Source organism: Sus scrofa, chromosome 7 (genome assembly GCF_054392235.1).
Source record: "Sus scrofa isolate SSC_HxYL_T2T_F1_AM1 chromosome 7, Sscrofa_HxYL_maternal_Yorkshire_Landrace_v2.0, whole genome shotgun sequence".
Classification (NCBI taxonomy): Eukaryota; Metazoa; Chordata; class Mammalia; order Artiodactyla; family Suidae; genus Sus; species Sus scrofa.
The window spans coordinates 132340440-132361178 of record NC_139389.1 but is presented as its reverse complement, the minus strand read 5'-3'; the positions used below and the strand labels follow the sequence as shown (position 1 = coordinate 132361178).

General features: G+C 52.0%; 1 protein-coding gene across 33 annotated transcripts in view; it reads right to left on the bottom strand.

Moving 5' to 3' along the window:
- Window positions 1-20652, bottom strand: part of WDR25 (WD repeat domain 25) — a 145571-nt gene extending 124919 nt beyond the window's left edge. For 4 of the 33 annotated variants that reach the window (XR_014811349.1, XR_014811357.1, XM_021099715.2 and 1 more), the window contains exons 1-4: window positions 20351-20630; window positions 20137-20224; window positions 19347-19406; window positions 13286-14195 (exon numbers count right to left, since the gene is read on the bottom strand). Coding sequence is in view for 23 of the 33 variants with exons in the window: in XM_021099715.2 (XP_020955374.1) it covers window positions 13286-14083 (798 nt within the window). In the remaining 10 variants the exon portion in view is untranslated. The other 29 variants (XR_014811351.1, XR_014811359.1, XM_021099726.2 and 26 more) reach the window with 21 other exon arrangements.
- Between the last annotated feature and the right edge of the window lie 87 nt (window positions 20653-20739).

Here is a 20739-nt window from a genome sequence, read left to right as displayed (position 1 = left end):
CCGCTGCACAGATTAGAGGAGGGGGGCGGCGCCCGGGTGTGTGCACCAGTCGGCCCCCGGAGCCTCCATGCCCCTGAGGCCCGGCGAGGCCCCCAAGAGTACTAGGCTGAGTTATGGAATTCATTCATTCACAGGTGGTTTTTAAGCCCCTACTATGTGCTCAGCTCTCCTCGCAGAAGGGGAGAAACTAAATTCCTTCTCATCATGGAATTTCTACTAGAGTTGCGCTCACTTTACAGATGAACTAGTTGAGACTCACAAAGGTGAAGGGCCTTGCCGCGACCCAGGATTACTTTCTGGAGTCCCCAGGCAGGAGGGTGGCAGGGAACAACCTCAGAGGGCAGAAGCAGAAAGAGGGACATTCAAATACCAGCTCTGTGCTTGGGAGCTACAGATCCTCCAACACCCCTCTCTGGTCCTCAGTTTTCCCGTCTGTAAAACGGGCACAGGATGCTGCTGCTATTGGCGGTGTCGGCTGTGTGCCCGGTGCTCTCTGAAGAGTCTTCTGTGAGTTTTCTTCTTTAATCCTCAGCAGAATGAGATGGATGCTATTACTCCTGCTTTACTGATGGAGAAGCTGTGGCCCCAAGAGTGATACAACTTACCCAAAACCACACAGCTAGGAAGTGCAGGGGGCTGCGCTTGAGCCCCCAGTGGGCTTCCTGAGCTCAGGGGACTGCCCGGTGCCCCAGCTGGAGGTAAATGAGATTGAAAGCCCGATGTGGAGCCCCACCCAGCGCAATCGCAGGAAGCAGCAGCCAGCCCTGTGCCACTGACCGCCTAGGCCCAAAGCCGCAAGGGGGCGTCAGATCTCTGATACCGACTCTGGGGCACCTGTCACCCTCTGGGGCCCTCGCTGCTCACACCACAGACAGAGCCTGAGACAAGGCCCCAGCAATTTGCTGGCCGAGCAGCAGTGGGTCCAGTCTACACCCCAACCAGCGCGGCCAACGAACGTCACGTCACGCTGCTGAGCCGGAAAATAGGAAGGCACGTCCCGAGCAGCCCCGGCTCCTGGAGAGGCCCGCCGCCCTCGACCGCGCAGGGCTTATTGGCGCAGTGAGTCAAGGCAGCCGAGGCCCATTGGACTGCGCCTCCCGTGCTTAGGAATGCGGCTTAGGAGGCAACTACGGAATAAACCCTGGCTTGACGTTCTTGATAAGACCTTCCATCGGTAAGGGTTTACGGTTTACAAAGTGGTTTCACACATCCAACCTCATCGGATCCTTCCAGCCCCGCGAGGTAATTATTTCACAGATGAGAACACGGAAGCCCAGACAAACCAGCGGAGCACACGCGAGGCCTCGTTCTGAACACCGCCGGCATCGGGGGCGCCGCCTCAGGACCGAGCCCTGGCCATGCATCTCCATCCGACCCCGACCCTTCCGTCCTCAGCCGCTTTCGGGGGCGCCCACTCCCCCATGCTGCCCAGTCCCGGGTGCTGGAAGGTTCTTCCCCACGGTGTGCCGGCCGCCCTCTGAGGTTGCCACCTTGAGCCCTGCTTGTGCCTCAGGCGCAGACCAGAGTGCCACGCGGTCCTCTTCCCATCCCCGCCCTGCCGGCACCTGGGGACAGCCACACGCTCCCCGCCTGTCCCCGCCCCTGGGCTAAGAGCATCGCCGCCAGACATTGCTGAACGGGCTTGGATCAGAGCAAAAGAACATGGAAAGAGACCAGGACAAAAACAAACAACTTTTCTAACCAAAGATTACAACGAAAATGAGTTTTAATTTGTGTTTTTGTACCTTTCAAAATAACACTTCAACTAGTTCAGAAAGAGACCACTTCTGTTTATAAAAGCTCTCGAGTTTTCCCTCCTTCCAGTTGCCGGGGCTGTGTAAACACACTGTGAGCCAGGGAGAGAGAAATTGCTACTTGTGAAACTTTTAATGCTAGCGTGTATGTGAATTAGAATTCTAAACTCAGCAGGTTAAAAATGTTCTGAAAGCAATTTTGGTGTTAGTCTAAATAATTATAGATCACATTCACTTAGATAAGGGCCTTTGCCCCTTAGGGCTCCAAGAGAAAATTCTAGGCATGATAGTGAAGCAAAATAGTCGGTTATTACGCAGGCTTTGCAGTGGCGGTGCAAATTGGTATAATCCTTTTGGAAAGCAATCTGACAGCAGAGGTATCTGGACCCATGAAAATGTACAACCCTTTGACCCAGCAGTCCCACTTCTGGGAATCAATCCGAAAGAAATAATCCAACAGAAAAGGTTCCATGCATGAAGATAACCACTTCAGCATTATCTGTAATAGCAAAAATTAGCAACCACCTAAGTGTCCAAGGACAGCTAAGTAAATTACAGTTAATCAACTCGATAGAGCATCACAGAACCAGTGGAAATGGACGGCCCTCCAAAGACACAGAGGCGGCCGGTGGCGCTGCAGCCGGAGCGGCTGGGAGAGAATGCTAAGTGGGAAAAGCAGGCTGCAAAATTATACTCGCACCCTGTGAAAAACACAAGCCCGTGTGGGCCAGAAACTGATTGAGAGGGTGTTAAAAGGATAATCATGATTTTAGTGTATGTTAGAATTGGGAGATTTCTTCCCATCATTTTGTAATGCTGTTAAATCATCTTCGCAAAGGGCGCGATGGGGAGGGGGTGCGGGGAGAAGGGGCAGCGGGACTGAGGGAGGCTTGGACCCTCTAGGATTGTGTTTCGGTGGCGCAGGTTGGAAATCCGGCCCAGGAGAGGGAGTCACAGCTGGGGCCGACCTGTGCTCACGCACCAGTGCTGGGACGTGACACTGTTTTCAACAACACATACGTGCCCCAAATGGACTCACGAGCGTGAATGAAACCGTGGTTCTCAAACCCTCCGGCCCCCCTTCCCCTCTCTAAGGTGAGCAAGGGCTCGAAGAGCTGCCGCCTGTGCGGGTCCTATCTATCCACATCCAGCATATTAAAAATTAAAGCCGAGGACACTTACAATAATTACTCATTATGTAGAAGTAACAATAAGAAACCCGTTACAGGGTAACACAAAGAACATATTTCCTGTGAAAAATATATTTTCCAAGGCGGAAAAAAAAGAGAAAGCACTGTTGACTTTTTTGCCATCTCTTTAACGGCCAGCTTAATACAAGACAGCTGCATTCTCAGAGCTGCTTCTGTATTTAATCAATTCTAACAGCACATGTCTCATAGCCTCTGGAAAACTCCACGTACACTCATGAGAGAACGAGAGTGAAAAGGCAAGTAACTCCTAGGTGCTATTATGAAAATAATTTTCACCCCCACAGGCCCCCTGAGAGGCTCTCAAGGACCCCTAGGGGTTTGCAGACACACTGAAAACCACCGCAGTAAATTACCGCAGCAGAAAACCACTGCAGTGGATTACGGCGTTAGAAACGGCTGCTGGAGCAGGCAGGGAGAAGGATTTGGAATGACATGGACAGTTGGAACTCAACTATGTCGCTTTTTTTTTTTTTTTTTTTTTTAAGAGTGGATGGAAATATACCAAAAAGTCTACCGTCCTTGCCTCTGGATGGAGAAATGACAGACAATTTTTTTCTTTATGCCTTTCTGGTTTTTCCATGGTGTGTGCGTATTTCCTTTTCAGCCACAAGCATTTCTTTTTTGAGGAATGGTTTGGGTGGCCCTGGTATATCCATGCCCCGCGGAATAAGCCGGATGAGAAGAAGGCCGTCTGAAGTCATTAGTGGCCAGCGTCAGCGCAGGCCAGTGCTACACAGCGTGGCTGCTCCTTCATCTGCCCGTTGATCCCTGGCACCCGGCGCCCATCCATCACGGCCCGCGCGGCCTGCCCGGACCCACGCAACACCCAACGCCGGGGAGAGGTGACGAGAATTGAAACTGGCTCCAGCTAATCACTGCTAGAGGAAGGTCATGTATAAGTGACTATCAGATCCCAGGGTGGGGAGGACAAGGCCCATAGACTTGACCACACACACACACACACACACACACACACACACACACACACACACAAAATGTTAGGTTTCCTCTGCGAAAAGTAAAAGAATGAAATAGCAAAACTCAGAAGCGAACAACACCCAGGGTGGGGGAGTTTGACAGGTCAATACTGTTAGTATGTAAATTGCTGGGATAAGAAAAAAAAACAAAAAAACAAAAAACACCAAGACTACTGGAGATTAATGGACAAGAACCGAGACCCCAAACACTTATTCAGCATTAATGAGGTGCCAGGCTCAGTGCTCAAAGAACTGCACATAAATGAACTCATTTGGTTCTCAAACAAGATGCCACTAGATTAGCAAACGTTTAAAAACGTAATAATTCTGGCGCTGTCGAGGGAAAGAAGACACGATCCCATTTGCACATGAATGATGGTGTGAGCCACGGACGGACGGCTCTGGAGCCGCTAAGAAGAATGAAGTCGATCTGGGCACCGAAAGGAAGAGACGTGCGTGACACACGAGTGAGACCCGCTGGAGGACAGCGTGGGCTGAAGTCTGCATACTAAACAGAGACCCAGCCCGCCGCCCAGCTCAGAGCCAGGATGCGGGCAGCCAGCCGGCGAGCCCACCCCAGGGGGTGGGAGGCCCTGCTGGGAAACTGACCGGGCTAAGAGAAGATAATTAGAGATGCTCACATTTGGGGGTCCTGCAATGAACGCCAGCTCATCTCATCACTCCATGACGACCTCGCTGTGGACAAGCCACACACACACACACACACACACACACACACTCTCTCTCTCTCTCTCTCTCTCTCTCTCTCTCTCTCTCTCTCAGCCTCTGGTCAGATCAGCTTTGTCAAGTCTCCCTTCTGAATCAGAATGAGCAGGAGAAAATCTCTAACATGAAGCACAGACACCAAAACAAAAAGACAAAAGGAGCAGAAAAGAGAAACATTTCAGAAAACATAGGAAAACTTCCAAAGAACTCGCGAGCTAAGAAAAGACCTTGTACATCTGCAATAAAAAATAAAATACTATAAATATTTTTAAAAGGAATGTTCAGGAAAAAAAAAAAAAAAACAGCTCTCAGAATGTAAAAATATGAGAGAACAGAACAGTTTTCTGCATACATGTTATACTTCGGTAGAAAACTTGAAGCATGTGACAGCAGAAATAACAAAATCCCAGGAGGAAAAAAAGGGACTGAAAGATACAGTGGAGGAAATTCCCCAGAAGAATAAAACAGAAAGGCAAAGAGATAGAAAACTCGAGAGAAAAGATAAGGAAATTAGAAGCTCCATCCAGGGACATCCAGATCAGCCAGCTCATCAGAGTCCCCACGTCCAAGCCCTGGGCCTCCTGGGAGGAGGACAGTGAGCGAAGACAGGCCTGCACTGGCTCCAGGGCCCCCGGCAGAGCAGAGCCGCCCGAGCCGGGCCGGGGTCTGAGGCCCGGCTGCTCCTCCTCCCTTTCACTCTGGGCCACGCTATCTTGTGAGGGGGCCTGAGGCTCGCTCTTTTATCTCGCCGTGGAAAGAAACTTCAGGAAGCTTGCCAAAGGCTTTCAGGGAGGCTGGGCTGACCCCACGGACCTCACTCAAGTGCTCTGCCCCCCCCCCGCCCCGCCCCCCGCGCGTCCTGCTCCACCCCCCAGGCCCTGGGGTCTGCACCAGACTCCACCCAGCAGAAGCCAGGAGCAGAGGCGAAGAGGGTGGAGTGACTTAGCCCACTCCTTCTTTTAAGGGGTAAAAAGACTAGCGGTGGGGAGGGGACATGGCCACCTCAAAGTTTTTTAACGCTGACTATCAAAATAAAGGCCTCGATGGAGCATAAAAGCAGCGGGCGCCCGTGGGAAAAGAGACGAGAAGGAAGCGCGGCTTGCGGAACACTCGCAGTCGACAGATCCGAGCGGAAGGTCTACGGTGACATCTTTCATTTCTGCCATTTTTTTCCCAAAAAGGAGAAGGACAAAGCCATCATGGGCACTAGACAGGGGCCTTTAAGAGTCTTCTGCATCCAAGTTTTAAAAGCAGCAAGAAATAATTTACTAGACTGTCTCAACCCCTAAGTGTGCCAATTTTGCAATCTGCGTTTTTCAATTACATTAAAAGCATTTTCCCAAATTGCTCTATTCTTCCCTTAATGATGCAGGATGGGCCTGGACGAGACTGGTTCCCCGAGGACAGAGTCCGCGCCTTCACCCGGCCCTGCTTTCTCCCCATCAGCATCTGGCACTGGGGACACTGAACTGTGGAAGTTGAACTGAATGAAGTTTTCAAAAAGGAGAAAACACAGCCTGGGTTCTGCCACACTTTTCCCTTCTGATTCCTCTTCCAGCCCGAGGTTTTTTCCTATAAAGCACAAGCTTACGCGGCCCTTCTGGGAAGCACACCAGAAGTGGGAAATGTCTCGTTTGTTGGCCTCGGGAGCGTCGCAGCTTTCGTGTGGGGGAGAGGAGTGTCAAAACTTCACTGCCCACGAGAAGGTTCCAGCTCCGGCTCTCCCGGCTCTTCCCCAAGGCTCGGCAGCCCTGCTGTGGACCAGCCTGAAGCCCCCGCTCCCCACTCCGTGACAACTCAGGGGACCAGGAACTTTCCCTGGAAGGAGGACTTCCACAGGACGAGAAGGGAGAGGAGCAGATGCGGGCCGAGAGGGAAGACGCCGAGGGCACCCCCCACCTGACCTCGCTGTGTGCTGGCGGGCCAGCGTCTGCCCCTCTCTGGGCCTCTGTCAAGTGCAGATGGGAGCAGATGTTCTCCGCGTGCACGGGCGCACGCGCACCCACACGCCAGCCATTCTCTCCTCACCGTCACCTAATTACCCTCGATGCACTGTTAATCATTCCCTCCCAAATACCAAACGCCCACCACCACCGCCCAGCCTCCTCCCCAGCTGTGCGCCTCTCATTTCCAATAGATCTGCCTCGTGCTTGGAATAAATTGCCCATCATCTGCATAATGCGCAGCGACTCCTCGCTCTCCACATCAAATCATTTCTCAATCTCATTTTGTAAAATCCATCAAGAATAATTCTTTCAAAACTGAAATAAACCCTCACTCTGGCACTTGAATCCATAAATTCCTTGTCTATGAATCTGAGATATATTACTTTCTACAAAGCACATCTAAGATCCCATAATATAATCAGATACGCTAACAATGATAAATCAACGGGATCCTGTAATACATAAAAATGCAAATCCAAACCACCACGGAAATCACCTCTTCTCCCGATGCCCCTTACAAGGACCACCAGGCTTTGAAGCTGGGCAGTGCTTAGGCACCACCTGGGGGAGAGGACATGCTTTTCCAACCTCTATCCTCCGAAACAGGGGAGCGGGGTTTCCAGTTTTCTCCCCGCTCAGGCTCTGTGGGCTAAACGGCTGGCCGCCTCTACCGTGTACCAGCTGTGTGACCGTGGATGAATCCCATGACTCTCGGAGCCTCGATGTTCTCATCTATAAAATGGGAACAAGATCAGCCCTCGCCTCGTAAGCCTGCTGTGAGGATGCGATGGGGCGTTGCGGACCGCTCCGAGCAGGCAGGGTGCTCCCGGGCCGGCTGGCTCTCTCCATCCTCACTCCTCCACCACAGGCAGAGGGCGAAAAACAATGCACACGAGAAGGGGACCTGGGGCCCACCCGTCCTGCCCGGCACTCACGCTCCCTCGTCTCTTCGGGTGAGAAACCGCTGCCCCCAGCGCTGCCCTGTGAACTGGCCAAGGGCTGCTCCGTGCCTTCCCTCCCATCACACTCGAACAAGATCGGTTTGCAGACAGGGACCCAGCCCTCCGATACCGACGTCCAAGGGCAGTTTATGCAGGGTAAGTAAGTGGCTTGGGACAATCTCCCAAACTCTTTAAATTTTAAAAGTATCTATCTCACTGAAACGCTTGAAAAATCTGTATCTATAGACAGACTACGAAAAGATTGACAAACACAAGCTACGTCAGGTTGGGTGGAGGATTTGAGGTGACTTTCTTCCCTCCGATAGCTTTTTATCTAATAGACTCGGGTGCAGGGGGGCTGGGAACATGTTTCTTCAGCGCCTCCTGCTGCTGGGCGCTGGGCTGCCACTTCTCATCCCTTTGCCATCTAACAGGTAGCCATCATCCCCATTTTACCAGTGGAAAAAAATGGGGGATCCGAGAGGCTAGGTGATTTTCCCAAAGTCACACAGCAGCAGATATGAAACGGGAACCCAGAGGTCTCATGTAACAATGGCACCGATGGAGGCTGGCCAAGCCGGTTGGGTTCTACTCACCACACACACACACAGGCTTTAGCTAAAGCCTGGGGACAAATCAAAGCCCACCTGAACCGCCCACGAAGCCCATTAAGGCAGCAAAAAGACAACATTTATGTATAGCCATGTTCACTGCAGTCCTATTTTAAAAACAAAAGCAAGAAATGATAGGAAACAACATGGAAAAGACAAAGCAAAGTTTGGAATCTGAGACAGTCAGGAAAATGTTTGGTTAAAGGTTTTAATGAGGTAGGAAAATGCCTCTTACGAACAGTACAAAAGATTTGGCGGGGGGGGGGGTGCGGGGGGGGCAGAATCAAAATGGTACAGGCTCTGGGAGCCGATTCTGTAAACACAGGGAGGTGCTCGGTCCAGACCAGGGAGGCCCCTGCGTGAAGGAGGTGCTGGCTCCGGGTTCAGACCGTAGGTGAGCTGTTTTCTCCCTCACACCCCCCCATGCTCTGCATCCTCAAAGCAGGGCTCTGGCAACCAGAAACATGCCATGTGCCTTGGGGACTCTTCTCGGTGCCTGGCAGAGAGGGCTTTGCACACGGGGCCAACAACCAGGGCCGGGGGTGTCTGGTCAAAGGAGGCGATGTCTGTGCTTTTTCCTCCAAAAAAGGGCCTCCAGTCTGAACTCCACCCTTACGTGCCGTGGGCCCTCAAACACGCTGAGCCAAACGAGGACACGGGGAAACGAAGAGAGGACACAGAAGGGTACTCGTGCTGGGATTACAGCCACGGAGAACAGAGGCGCGGCAGCAACAGGGGAGGGGGGATGGGTGGGAAGAGGGCAGAGCATCGGGGTGGAACTGTGAGTCATTGTTTTGTTTGACTTAATTTCTCTAGCTGTAAATTTTTCAAAACTAATATAAGCATATTTTACAGCTCACAGAACATTTAGAACATATTAAAAATAAGTATCTTTCCGCCGTAATGTGCCCAATTGAAATTTATGAATTCCAAAGCTACATTTTAAGGAGATGAAGGAACTGGCACTCCACGTTCTTTAGATTAATCAGATGGATTGTCTTGTTTTTCTCCTCATCAGAAGAGAAATCGTATTTCAGTAAATGTTACCTTGAATCAAGGATTCTTCCACATTCTAGAAGCTCGGGTGAGCTGCTTATACTGTCTTAGTGTGCCCCCTACTGGCAAGTAGGGTTTATGCACCTTAAACGTAATCCTTTCCCAAAGGCTGTAAGTAAAATCCAAAAAAAATTTTCTAATCTTTATTGATCACTTAACCTGTACAAAACATTGTGCCAGGTGCTATAGAGGATATAAAAGCGGATTTGGCACCGTTCCCCTGCTCGAGCAGCTAAAAATCTACAGTGTAGCTGATATGCTTCTGCAGCAATGTAGGGAGAATGAGATGCTAGCACGTGGCGAGGACAGGAGAAACTTCCCAGGGAGAGCAAATATGTGAGCACAGTAAAGGCCTACTATGTGCCAGGCACACATCAGGTAACTCATAACCTATATCACTTATTTTTCATGAAAACCTGGCAAACCATGCACAACTCTCCACTTGCCAGACAGAGATTGAAGCTCAGAGAAGTGAAGTAACTTGCCTGAGATCACACAGCCAGTCAACAAAGGCAGAGGGAAGATTCAAACTGAAGTCCTGTGGCCCAAGCCCCAAGCTCTCTCCTCCTTCCAGACTGGGTAGGGGCAAGACAGCACTCTGGCAGAATTTAACCAAAAGATACAAGGGAAGACACCCTCAAAAGGGAGCATGGACTGCGGGTGCCCTTTTGCATCCACTTCTCCTGGCTCATTCTCCTGCACCTGCCATCTGCCCTCCCCCAGGCCTGGGCTGCAGCGAGCCAGGGCTCCCGCCTGCGCCCACGGCCCTGTCCCCACCCCAGACTCAAGCCTCCACAAACCGCTTCCCATGCTCCCTCCACCTCATACTAGATCACAGGGACTCCCACACTGCCCACCCTCTGCCCCAGGAGGGGAAAGAACACCATCCTGCCCAGGGCTGCCAGCTGCCCACTGGGCTACACACACCCCTGAGGGCCCAGCCCGAGGCCTCAGCCTGGACTTCCTTGCCCGGCCCCCGGCCAGTCCCCAGCCCTCCTTCCATCCTGGCTGCTCCAGTCCTGCCACACCATCTTCACACTGAAAAGTCACTTAACGTCAAGTTACCAAATAACTGTCACTGAGAACTATCACGTATCTCAAAGCAGAGAGGACACTGGCCCAACCCTGATTTTCAAGACACCACGGTAAGCAGAGGGGCAGGAGACGCTGATCACAGCAGCCACGACGGAAGCTGTACCCTGCCCCTGGGGCCACTTCAAGGCCAGACCTGCAGCCCTGCCGTGAGAGATGGACAGTGCAGTGGGCAGGGCTCCCTGGAGGCTGCCAGGCCAAGCAAGGGGCCAGCATCCATGTCACTGCCCACGCCACCCTCCTCGGGACCGGACAGACCCGCCCAGGGCAGCCCCCCAGCAAAGGGCTCCAGACTCAGGTCTCGGTGAGTGGCCCCAAGTGGGGCTTTCCTGAAACTGTCCCTCTGCCTGGGCCCTGAGCAGCCTCCAGCCTCCGCAGGCTGGACCAACTCCGCCCTCTTCTGGTCGTGAGCTGTCACAGCTAGCTGGCTGCTCCCAGCTCCCCTCCCTGTATCCCCAGTTCTCAACACTCTTCTTCTCCACTCACACCTGCCACTCGTGGACCAAACACAGCGCCCCAAGTCAATGGCTTCACTCAGATGCTCTCTGTGCAAAAACCCACGGGGTGCCTCTGCTGAGGAAACCTCAACGTCCCAGGCAAAAGCGGCCAGAGCCGGCCCCACAGAGCACCTCACTGAGGCCACTTCCACAGGGCTCCAGGACCCCGAGGGCGGTGGGCACCGGCCAGGCCACCTGCCACCACCCCATCCCCCACCCCGCCGGCCCATAGCAACCCAGCGTGTCCCTGCAGACCCAGTGAGCCTACCTCCTCCTCGAGCCTGCGCGGCCGATGTCTGCCAGACCAGCCCCTCCCTCGGGGTCCTAGAAAGGCACTGCCCGCTCCCTTCAGATGGCCCCCTGTACCCACGCTGCCCTCCAAAGCTCCACCATGCCACATGCCTGGCCTGAGACCGGGTGCTTCAGACACACACCTGGGCGCTTGCCCGCCTGAGGAGGCCCAGCCGTAGGCTGCGTAAGCTCGTCTTATCCACCGGAGACTCAGGGAGGTCCAGTACCTCCGCCCAAGATCACGAAGCTGCTGGGGATGGAGCAGGCCCCTGAGTCCAGATCATTCTAACTCCAGCCACATCCACAGCCAGCCAGACACTGCCCACCAGAAACCGTTGAGACGGGTTCCTGACCAAAAGGACAGGACCCACAGGGGCTCCAGAGGTGCAGACTCTCAGGAGGGAGGGTTAGGAGCCCCAGGACTGTGGATCCAAGCACATCACAACGCACCAGGGACGGCAGAAGCCTCCTGACCCGACCATAGACCCCGGTCTCGCAGGAAAAGCACCAAAGACATGCGTGTAAACCCCAGGGCTCCAGACAGCAGACAGAAAGCGGCAGTGAACCCGCACACCAGCAGCCTCACAGACGAGGACACAGACAAGGGAGTTCCCGTGTGGCGCAGCGGAAACAAATCTGACTAGCAATCATCAGGTCGCGGGTTCCATTCCTGGCCTCACTCGGCGGGTTAAGGATCTGGCGACGCCGTGAGCTATGGTGCAGGTCGCAGATGCGGCTCGGATCTGTGGTGTTGGGCCGGCAGCTGTAGCCCTGATTCAACCCCTAGCCTGGGAACCTCCATGTGCCGTGGGCGCAGCCCCAGAAAGAAGGAAGAGGAAGAACATGGACAGGTCTCAGGACTCAAACACGCCACCTAAAGCGACAGCATTGATGGAGCTCATTTCCGAGGCTTCACTTGCACTCGGGCTTCCTCTCCAAGCTTCAGAAAAGGCCTCCTGGGCAAAGAGCTAAAAGCAAAACTTGCGAATGCAATGTCCTAGGCAGGCAGGCTCCAGAACGGTGAGGAAAATGGGGTGGGCCGTGGGGTTCCTGGCTCGGGCCAGGGGCTGGGTAAGCGTTTCCCTCCCTTGATCACAGGACCCAGGAACAAGGCCGCCCTTCACAGGTGAGACACCAGACTCAGAGGAGGGCAGCTCGGGCGGCGGACGGGGCGGGCCTCCACGGCGACGCTGCATTCCGAGTCATGTCCCTCCAACCCCAAAGCCACTTTCTTTCCCGGAAGCTTTTATTCTGCTCCCATGTGTTTGACCCCTACGACGGTCTGTGCCTTGCTAGGGGCCAAGGAAAGTGAGGAGGGGGACAGAGGATGGTCGGGGCGGCTGAAGACAGGTTCCAGGCAGGTGTGACACACCTGTTACACCACCTACCTGCGTCTATGGGCGTGGCTGACAACAAACCTGCCTTGTGTCAGGAGCTTGGAAAATAAATAAATAGCAACCAAAAAAAGTGTTTCTACATAAACTGGAAGTCCCAGCAGGGCAGCCAAAGCCCTCCCATCCAACCTAGCCTTCTTCCCAAGTCCAGGCCCCTCTCCTGCCCTGGGGCCCTCATGGGCTCCCATGCTTTCAGCCAGGCCACCCCCCGTGACGCCAGCCCACCTTCACCAGGTAAAACGTCCCTTGTGGAGCCTCCACCAAGCCCTCCCCGGGTTCTCAGAGCCCTTGTGTAACCCTCCAGGGTCCCATTCTCACAGCCCCAGCCCAGGCTCACGTGTGCCTCGCCACTTGTCCACAGCCCCTACCACCCTGGGCCCAGCTGGATGCCAGGACAGGGTCTATGGGCTTTACACGCCCGCATCCAGCCCCATGCCTGGCACGGATCTACCATCACGCGACTCTCAATGGGGGACAGAGAGGATGTCCCAAGCTCCTAGAGCCTGCCTCTCTGCCCTCCGCTGCCCCTCACTCGACGGCCTCACCCTCCCAGCGCTCTGGTGTGTCTGGACTGGCATCCTCTGCTGGCCTGGGCGAGACAGCACTGGCGGGCAGGGGACCGAACGGACTGTGGAAGCCACTCCCGAATGCAGCAAAGAGAACCACAGACCCTTCCAAAAAGAATCCCTCAGCCTGTGACCAGGCCCTACCATGCTGTTTCAAATAAAACATCCCAGGAGTGCATTCCCAAGAGCAGCTGAAAAGCACACTTGCACGCAAGGCTTTTACCTTGAAGGTTTTGTCCATAGACGTTGAAAGAAGCATGTGGCTCTTGGCAAAGACCGGACACCACTGCACGCTGTTGACGGGGCCCCGGTGGCCTCTCAGGTGGAAGAGCACCTTCTTGGGAATCGTGGTTTCTTTATGCTGACCATCCAAATACGGCTGAATAAACTCGGACACTTGGGGGCCCACGCAGAGAGGGGCGGGGGGCCGCCTCCCCGAGGGACCCTGGGCCTCCGCATCTTCCCCCTTGCCTGCCTCCGCGCTTAGCGCCTGCAAGTGTCTCAGTCTTTTCGGGGTATAGGGCACAACAGAGTCCTCACACCGCTTCCTCTGAAGAGAGCTGCCGTTGCTACCGGGGCGTTCAGATTCGGTCCGGGCACGGAAAGATGCCTCGGGGGAGTCGTAGGCGCCCCAGGGGGGTTTCGCCTGCTGCAGGCGGGCAGCTGCCAGGGGCACGTGGCCAGCGGGAGTTTGGCTGGTCCACAGGGAGGGACGAGGAGGCTGGCTGGGGGGGGCGGTGACCTCAGGCTCCGGCCGGGGCCAAAGTAACCTCTGGCTGGGGCGAGATCCTGGGTCATTTCTCCAGAGCCGAACCAGTGGGAGACGCCGGCCCGCGGGGTCTTCACGTTTTGCAGGCTGTGCGCCTGCATCCGCCACGTCCAGGGAGTCCGAGGCGAGAGCCCACCTGTGAGACGGGGCCGCAGCAGAAGCATCTTCCATCTGGCCGGCGGGGTTAAAACTTCCTGCGGGCTCAGCCTCGGCCTCAGAGTCTGAGTCTTCATAAGCCACCAGCGAAGCCATTGAAGACAGTTTCTGGCTGTCCTTCAAGGGCGAACTCCCTAAGGCCAAAGTCAAGTGTCAGAAGACATGCGTTGAAGAAGGAAGAAAGTGTAGTTAAAAGCATCATCATCACCTGTAGTTAAAAGCAAACATGCCGCTGAGCAAACCTGAGTTAAAAGCAAACCTGTAGTTAAAAGCAAACATGCCGCTGAGCAAACCTGAGCCTGAAAAACCCGCAAGAGGAGCTCCCTGGGGGCCTAGCAGGTTAAGGATCCAGCGGTGTCACTGCTGTGGTGCAGGTTTGATCCCTGGCCCAGGAACTTCCGCATGCCAAAAAAAGGGAATAAACACATTAAAAATAAGGACTTTTTTTTGGAGTTCCCGTTCGTGGCGCAGTGGTTAACGAATCCGACTAGGAACCATGAGGTTGCGGGTTCGGTCCCTGCCCTTGCTCAGTGGGTTAAGGATCCGGCATTGCCGTGAGCTGTGGTGTAGGTTGCAGACGCGGCTCGGATCCCGCGTTGCTGTGGCTCTGGCGTAGGCCGGTGGCTACAGCTCCGATTCAACCCCTAGCCTGGGAACCTCCATATGCTGCGGGAGCGGCCCAAAAAATAGCAACAACAACAACAACAACAACAAATAAGGACTTTTCCTATTATGCATGAAGAGGACAACCGACAGGCTCCTACCATGTGTCACAGACAACCATACTCAGTGTCCCATGATAAACCACAATGAAAAGGCATGTTTTGTAGAAAGCACGCATCTCTATGTATAACTAAATCACTCTGCTCTACAGCAGAGAGCAATGCAACTGTAAACTACACTTCAACTTCTTTTCATTTAAAATAAAAAAAAAAAAAAAATGAGGCCTTGTCCAAGAATACACAGTGGGAAAGAGACAGTCTCTTCAGCAAGTGGTGCTGGGAATGTTGGACGGCCACGTGTAATCAGTGAAGTGAGAACACACCCTCACGCCACACACAAAAATAAACTCAACATGGCTTAAAGACTTGAATATAAGAGACCACAAAACTCCTAGAAGAGAACACAGGCAAAATATGCTCTCACATAAATGGTACCAATGTTTTGGGTTTTGGGAGGGGGGTTTGTCTTTTGTCTTTTTAGGGCCGCACCCACGGCATATGGAGGTTCCCAGGCTAGGGGTCTAATCAGAGCCGTTGCTGCCGGCCTCCACCACAGCCACAGCCATGCCAGATCCGAGCTTGTGCACAGAAAAGGAAACCACAGACAAAGATAAAATATTTGCAAATGATGTGACTGACAAGGGCTTAATTTCCAAAATCTACAAATAGCTCATATAACTAAATAACAACAACAACAAAAATTAAAAAATGGACAGAAGGGAAATTCCTATTGTGGCTCAGTGGGTTAAGAGCCCAACAAGTATCCGTGAGGTTGCACAGGCCAGCAGCAGCAGCAGCTCCAATTCAACCCCTAGCCCAGGAACTTCCATATGCCACAGATGTGGCCCTGAAAAAAAAAAAAAAATGGGGCAGAAGATCTAAACAGACATTCCTCCAAAGAAGCCATAGAGATGGTCACTAGACAAAGGAGAAGATGCTCGGTGTTGCTCGTTCTTAGAGACTTGCAAATCAAAACCGAAATGAGGTGCCACCTCACACCACGGGAATGGCCGTCATTAAAAAGTCTACACGTATCAGGAGTTCTCATCGTGGCCCAGCAGTATGAACCCAACTAGTATCCATGAGGATGCAGGTTCGACCCCTGGCCTCGCTCAGTGGGTTAAGGTGCTGGTGTTGCTGTGGCTGTTGGGTAGACCAGCAGCTATAGCTCGGATTCAACCCCTAGCCTGGGAACTTCCATATGCCACAGGTGAGGCCCTAAAAAGAAAAAAAAAAAAAATAAAGAAGTCTACAAATAACAAATGCTGGACAAAATGTGGAGAAAAGGGAGCCCTCCTACTGTTGTGGGAATGTAAACTGGCACAGCCACTATGGCAAACAATATGGAAGTTCCTCAAAAGAACTAAAAATAGAGTTTCCATATAATGCAGCAATTTCACTCCTGGGCATATGTCCAGAAATATACATATATAATTCGAAAAGACACATGCACCTCTCTTTCACAGCAGCACTATTTACAACAGCCAAGACATGGAAGCCACCCAAGCAGCCGTAGACAGATGAATGGATAAAGATGTGGTGCATTCCATTCCACACGATGGAATACTACTCAGCCATAAAAAAGAATGAAACAATACCACTTGCAGCAACCTAGAGGTGATCATGCTAAGTGAAGTAAGTCAGAAAGAGAAAAACAAATACCATATGATGTCACTTACATGTGGAATATAAAATATGACACACATGAACTTATCTACAAAAGAGAATCAAACACAAAGACATAGAGAACAGACTTGTGGTTGCCGAAGGGGAGGCAGGGGAAGGACTGGGAATTTGGGATTAGCAGAAGCAAGCTATTGCATATAGGATGGATAGACAAGGTCCTACTACATGGCACAGGGAAAACTATATTTAGTATCCTGTGATAAACGATAATGGAAAAGAATATTTTTTAAAAGAATGTGTATATATGCGTGTGTGTGTAACTGAATCACTTTGCTGTGCAGCAAAAATTAACACATTATAAATCAACTATACTTCGATAAAATAAACTTTTTTTAATAAGGCCTTGTCTATGCACCAGGTGTAATTAGTTAGAAGAGGCAGTTTTTAAAAACAAAAACTATGGAATATCTGGGAATAAAGTAAACAACAAAAACAAAAACAAAACCAGCAAGACCTACACAAAGAAAACTAAAAATTTACTGAAAGACATAAAAGAGGACCTGACCAAATGGAGACATGATGCCTGGACAGAATGACTCTGGTTTTAAAGAGGCCCTGAAGTTCCTTCCCATCGTGGCGCAGTGGTTAACGAATCCGACGGGGAACCATGAGGTTATGGGTTCGATCCCTGACCTCGCTCAGAGGGTTAAAGATCTGGCGTTGCCATGAGCTGTGGCGTAGGTCACAGACATGGCTCAGATCTGGTGTTGCTATGGCTGTGGCCGTGGCCGGCAGTTGTAGCTCCAATTCGACCCCTAGCCTGGGAACCTCCATGTGCTGCAGGCGCAGCCCTAAAAAGCAAAAAAAAAAAAAAAAAAAAAAAAAATGGGAGGCCTTTTGGAATGCTAATTTGGACAACATCTACACCAAATTCAAACACATATAGTTTGGGGGTTGCTTTTGTTTCTTTTTATGGCCATACCTGCAGCATATGGAAGTTTCCAGGATGGGGTTGAATTGGAGCTGCACTGAGGCCTACACCCCAGCTTGCAGCAACGCCGGATCCTTAACCCACTAAGGGAAGCCAGGGAAGGAACCTGCATCCTCACAGAGACAATGTCAAGTCCTTAACCCACTGAGCCACAATAGGAACTCCTGAACACACACAGTTTTTACTGCAACAATCCCACTTTAGAACTCTGTCCAACACAAATACTAGCACATTTTGGGCAAAGCTGGGGGTACAGAGAGCCTGCAGCAGTTTTTGAGCAACACATGAGAAGAGCATACATTCACCAGCATGAATGAGGTCAGGTCTGAAAATACTGAAATGAAAAGATGACCAGGCCTCACCACATGGCAAAAGCATGCCACCCTCGCCTTCACCCTCTCCCTTCTGCTCTAGTCCTTCCTTCTGTTCAATCTGCCTAGAATGCTCTTCCCCAGACAGCCCATCCTGACTACAAGCCAGTGGGAGAGACAGACCCAGGACACAAGGCCCAGGTGCCTGAGGCATCAGTCCACCCAATTTCGAGGGTGTGGCCCAAATCCAGCAGTTGTGCGACAAACACACAGATTCACACGACAGTGAATTTCCCCTTCCTAAAAGACTCTTCCTGGAGTTCCCGTCGTGGCTCAGCAGGTTAAGAACCCAACTAGCATCCATGAGGTTTCAAGTCCGATCCCTGGCCTCACCCAGTGGGCTAAGGATCCGGCGTTGCCATGAGCTGTGGTGTAGGTCACAGACGCGGCTCGGATCCCTCATTGCTGTGGCTGTGGTAAAGGCTGGAAGCTACAGCTCTGATTCAACCCCTAGCCTGAGAACTTCCACACGCCACAGGTGCAGCCCTAAAAAGCAAAAAATAATAATAATAATAATAATTAAATTATATTTTTTTAAAATGTTAAGTAAACATTAAAAACCATGCCCGGAATTCTGAATCATTATACATGATAAATTGTAGCCAGCTAGTTTCCCCAAAGACGTACCCCCTTCTGGAATTCAATTCTATGTGGTTAGCACGAAGCAAGGACACTCAAGGAAAACAAGGATACGGGACATGTCCTGGACAGCAGAGGGCGCGGTGGAGCAGCACTGAGAGCCCAGGCAGCATATCACTTCAGAGGAAGCCTACGTGCCCTACCTTAATACGCCACCCTGAGCTCCTCTTCCATCCCTGAAGACTCCCTGTGGGTCCTCAATTACGCCATTCCGACAGCCTATCTATCACCCCCATCTCCCCCGGACAGTGGTTTTCCCTGGAAGCGACCATCTCACCCCTCCCCTGCCTTTCCCAAAAAGGGTAGTAGCATTTGCCTGAAGGGCTCCATTGCCAAATAAGTTACACCAACATCCAAAAAATGCCAGTGGTCTGCCTCCTCCAAAAATCCCACCCCCACCTACAGTCCAATCCAGGCAGGTAACACCTTCTACACACAGAGCCATTGTCTAAATAAAACGTCCATCACAGGAGTTCCCGTTATGGCCCAGCGATAACAAACCCGACTGGTATCCATGAGGACGCAGGGTCAATCCCTGGCCTCACTCAGTGGGTTAAGGATCCGGCATTGCCGTAAGCTGTGGTGTAGGTTGCAGACATGGCTCAGATCTCACGTTGCTGTGGCTGTGGCACAAGCCGGCAGCTGCAGCTCCAACTGGACCCCTAGCCTGAGAACTTCCATATGCCATGGGTGTGGCCCTAACAAGCAAAAAAACACAAAAAAACAAAAGCAAAAAACTTCCATCACAAGCCAGCCCATCTCAAATGGAACAAATATAATGGACAAATTATAAATTAATAGAACACTGCACTGCAAAGGATTTGGCATTTCTTTTCTCTAAATACTTGCTCTGTTCCTGAAGCCCATCCTGATCAAACATCTCACCTGTCTCAACTCCTGGGCACAGCATCACCCACCACAGCATCCCGTTCCATCCCTCCAAAGAGAACCCACTAGGTTACCAGCACCAAGGCACCTGTCCTCAGCCATTAGAATGGATTCCTACCTACCCAGTTGTCCACAGATGTCGACTCACAGGAGAGGTCGATGGCCAGAATTAGAAATGAGACCTACAGCAAAAGATCAGAGAGCAGCGGAGTGAGAAGATCCCCACAAGGCAAGGCAGCAAGAACTGAATGAATGCAGGTAGATGAACCATAGCAGCATCTGCTTCATGTACATTTCATTCAGTCATTCAGTAAACATTGAAGGAGCATGGGCTACTTCCTGAGCCCCATACCAGGCGCCAGGAACACCTCAGCCAACAAGAAAGTGAACAATGCCCTGAGCTCATCATGCTCACGCACGGCGGGGGAAGACAGACCATGACCAGGTGAAACAAAGGATGTCCAGTGATGAGAAATCCCAAGGAGGAAAGTAAAACAGAAAAGTCGGCATGATGGTGGGCTTGGGCTGTCGTTTCCTATGATGAGGTCAAGGCAGGCCTAGGGCAGAAGGCAACGCTCTGGAGGAGGTGAGGAAGTAGAGGTGATGAGAAGACCGAAACAACAAAACTAATCAAATTGGGTGAGAGTGATGGAGGCAAGAATGAGTCAAGGAAAACAGGCAAAAACGGAGGTGATCGGGAGCCACTGGGAACAACAACAACAAACTTTAGAGGGAAACTGCTGCCTAAACAGGCAAAAGTGGGGAAAGGACATTTTTTCATAGAAAGAGGGAGTGATTAAACTAAGAAGAACAAAAAAATTAAAAATAAAAATAGCTAAGAACAGCTGGAAGAAAAAGTCAGGTCTTAGCAGAAATGAGGCTACAGGAGAGGGGAGCGGCAATGACAGTCACCTGCATGTCAGCTCCACCCAGGCAGGACTTTTTTGTGTGTTGTTCACTGTTTGATCCCCAGCATCTACAGATATTTGTGAAATGCAACCTGGTGGGAGGAGGGCACAGAGAAAGCAACAGGGATAAGATATTCTCATTCAACATTTCCTGATTACCTACACTGTGCCAAGCTTTATATTAGGTTTTATGGACAGAGATTAAACACAAAACACACCTCCTGCGCCGGAGGCCACAGACTGATGAGGGCAACAAACAAGATACGACCAGAGGTGGGTTTTGAAGAATGAATAGGAGTTAGCCAGGTTGCCAAGAGTAGGAGGTGAGCATCGTCCAGAGCACTGCGCGACGCAGAACCGGAGATGTAGAACAGGCGAACAGCGGCGAAGGCTCGCGCGGAAGGGTGTGGAGCACTCGGGCCCCAGCCAGGTCCCGTCCCCTCCCGTCCCCCGGCCCGGCCCGCCGCTCACCACACACACCGGAAGCGCTCGGTCCTCCCGGAGGCTGTCCGGCCTGCACTCCGCCGCCCAGTCGCGTTCCGCGGACGCCGGGGCCCCAACCAATCAGCGGCGGCCTCTGGCCGCCACAGCCAATGATGACGCAGTC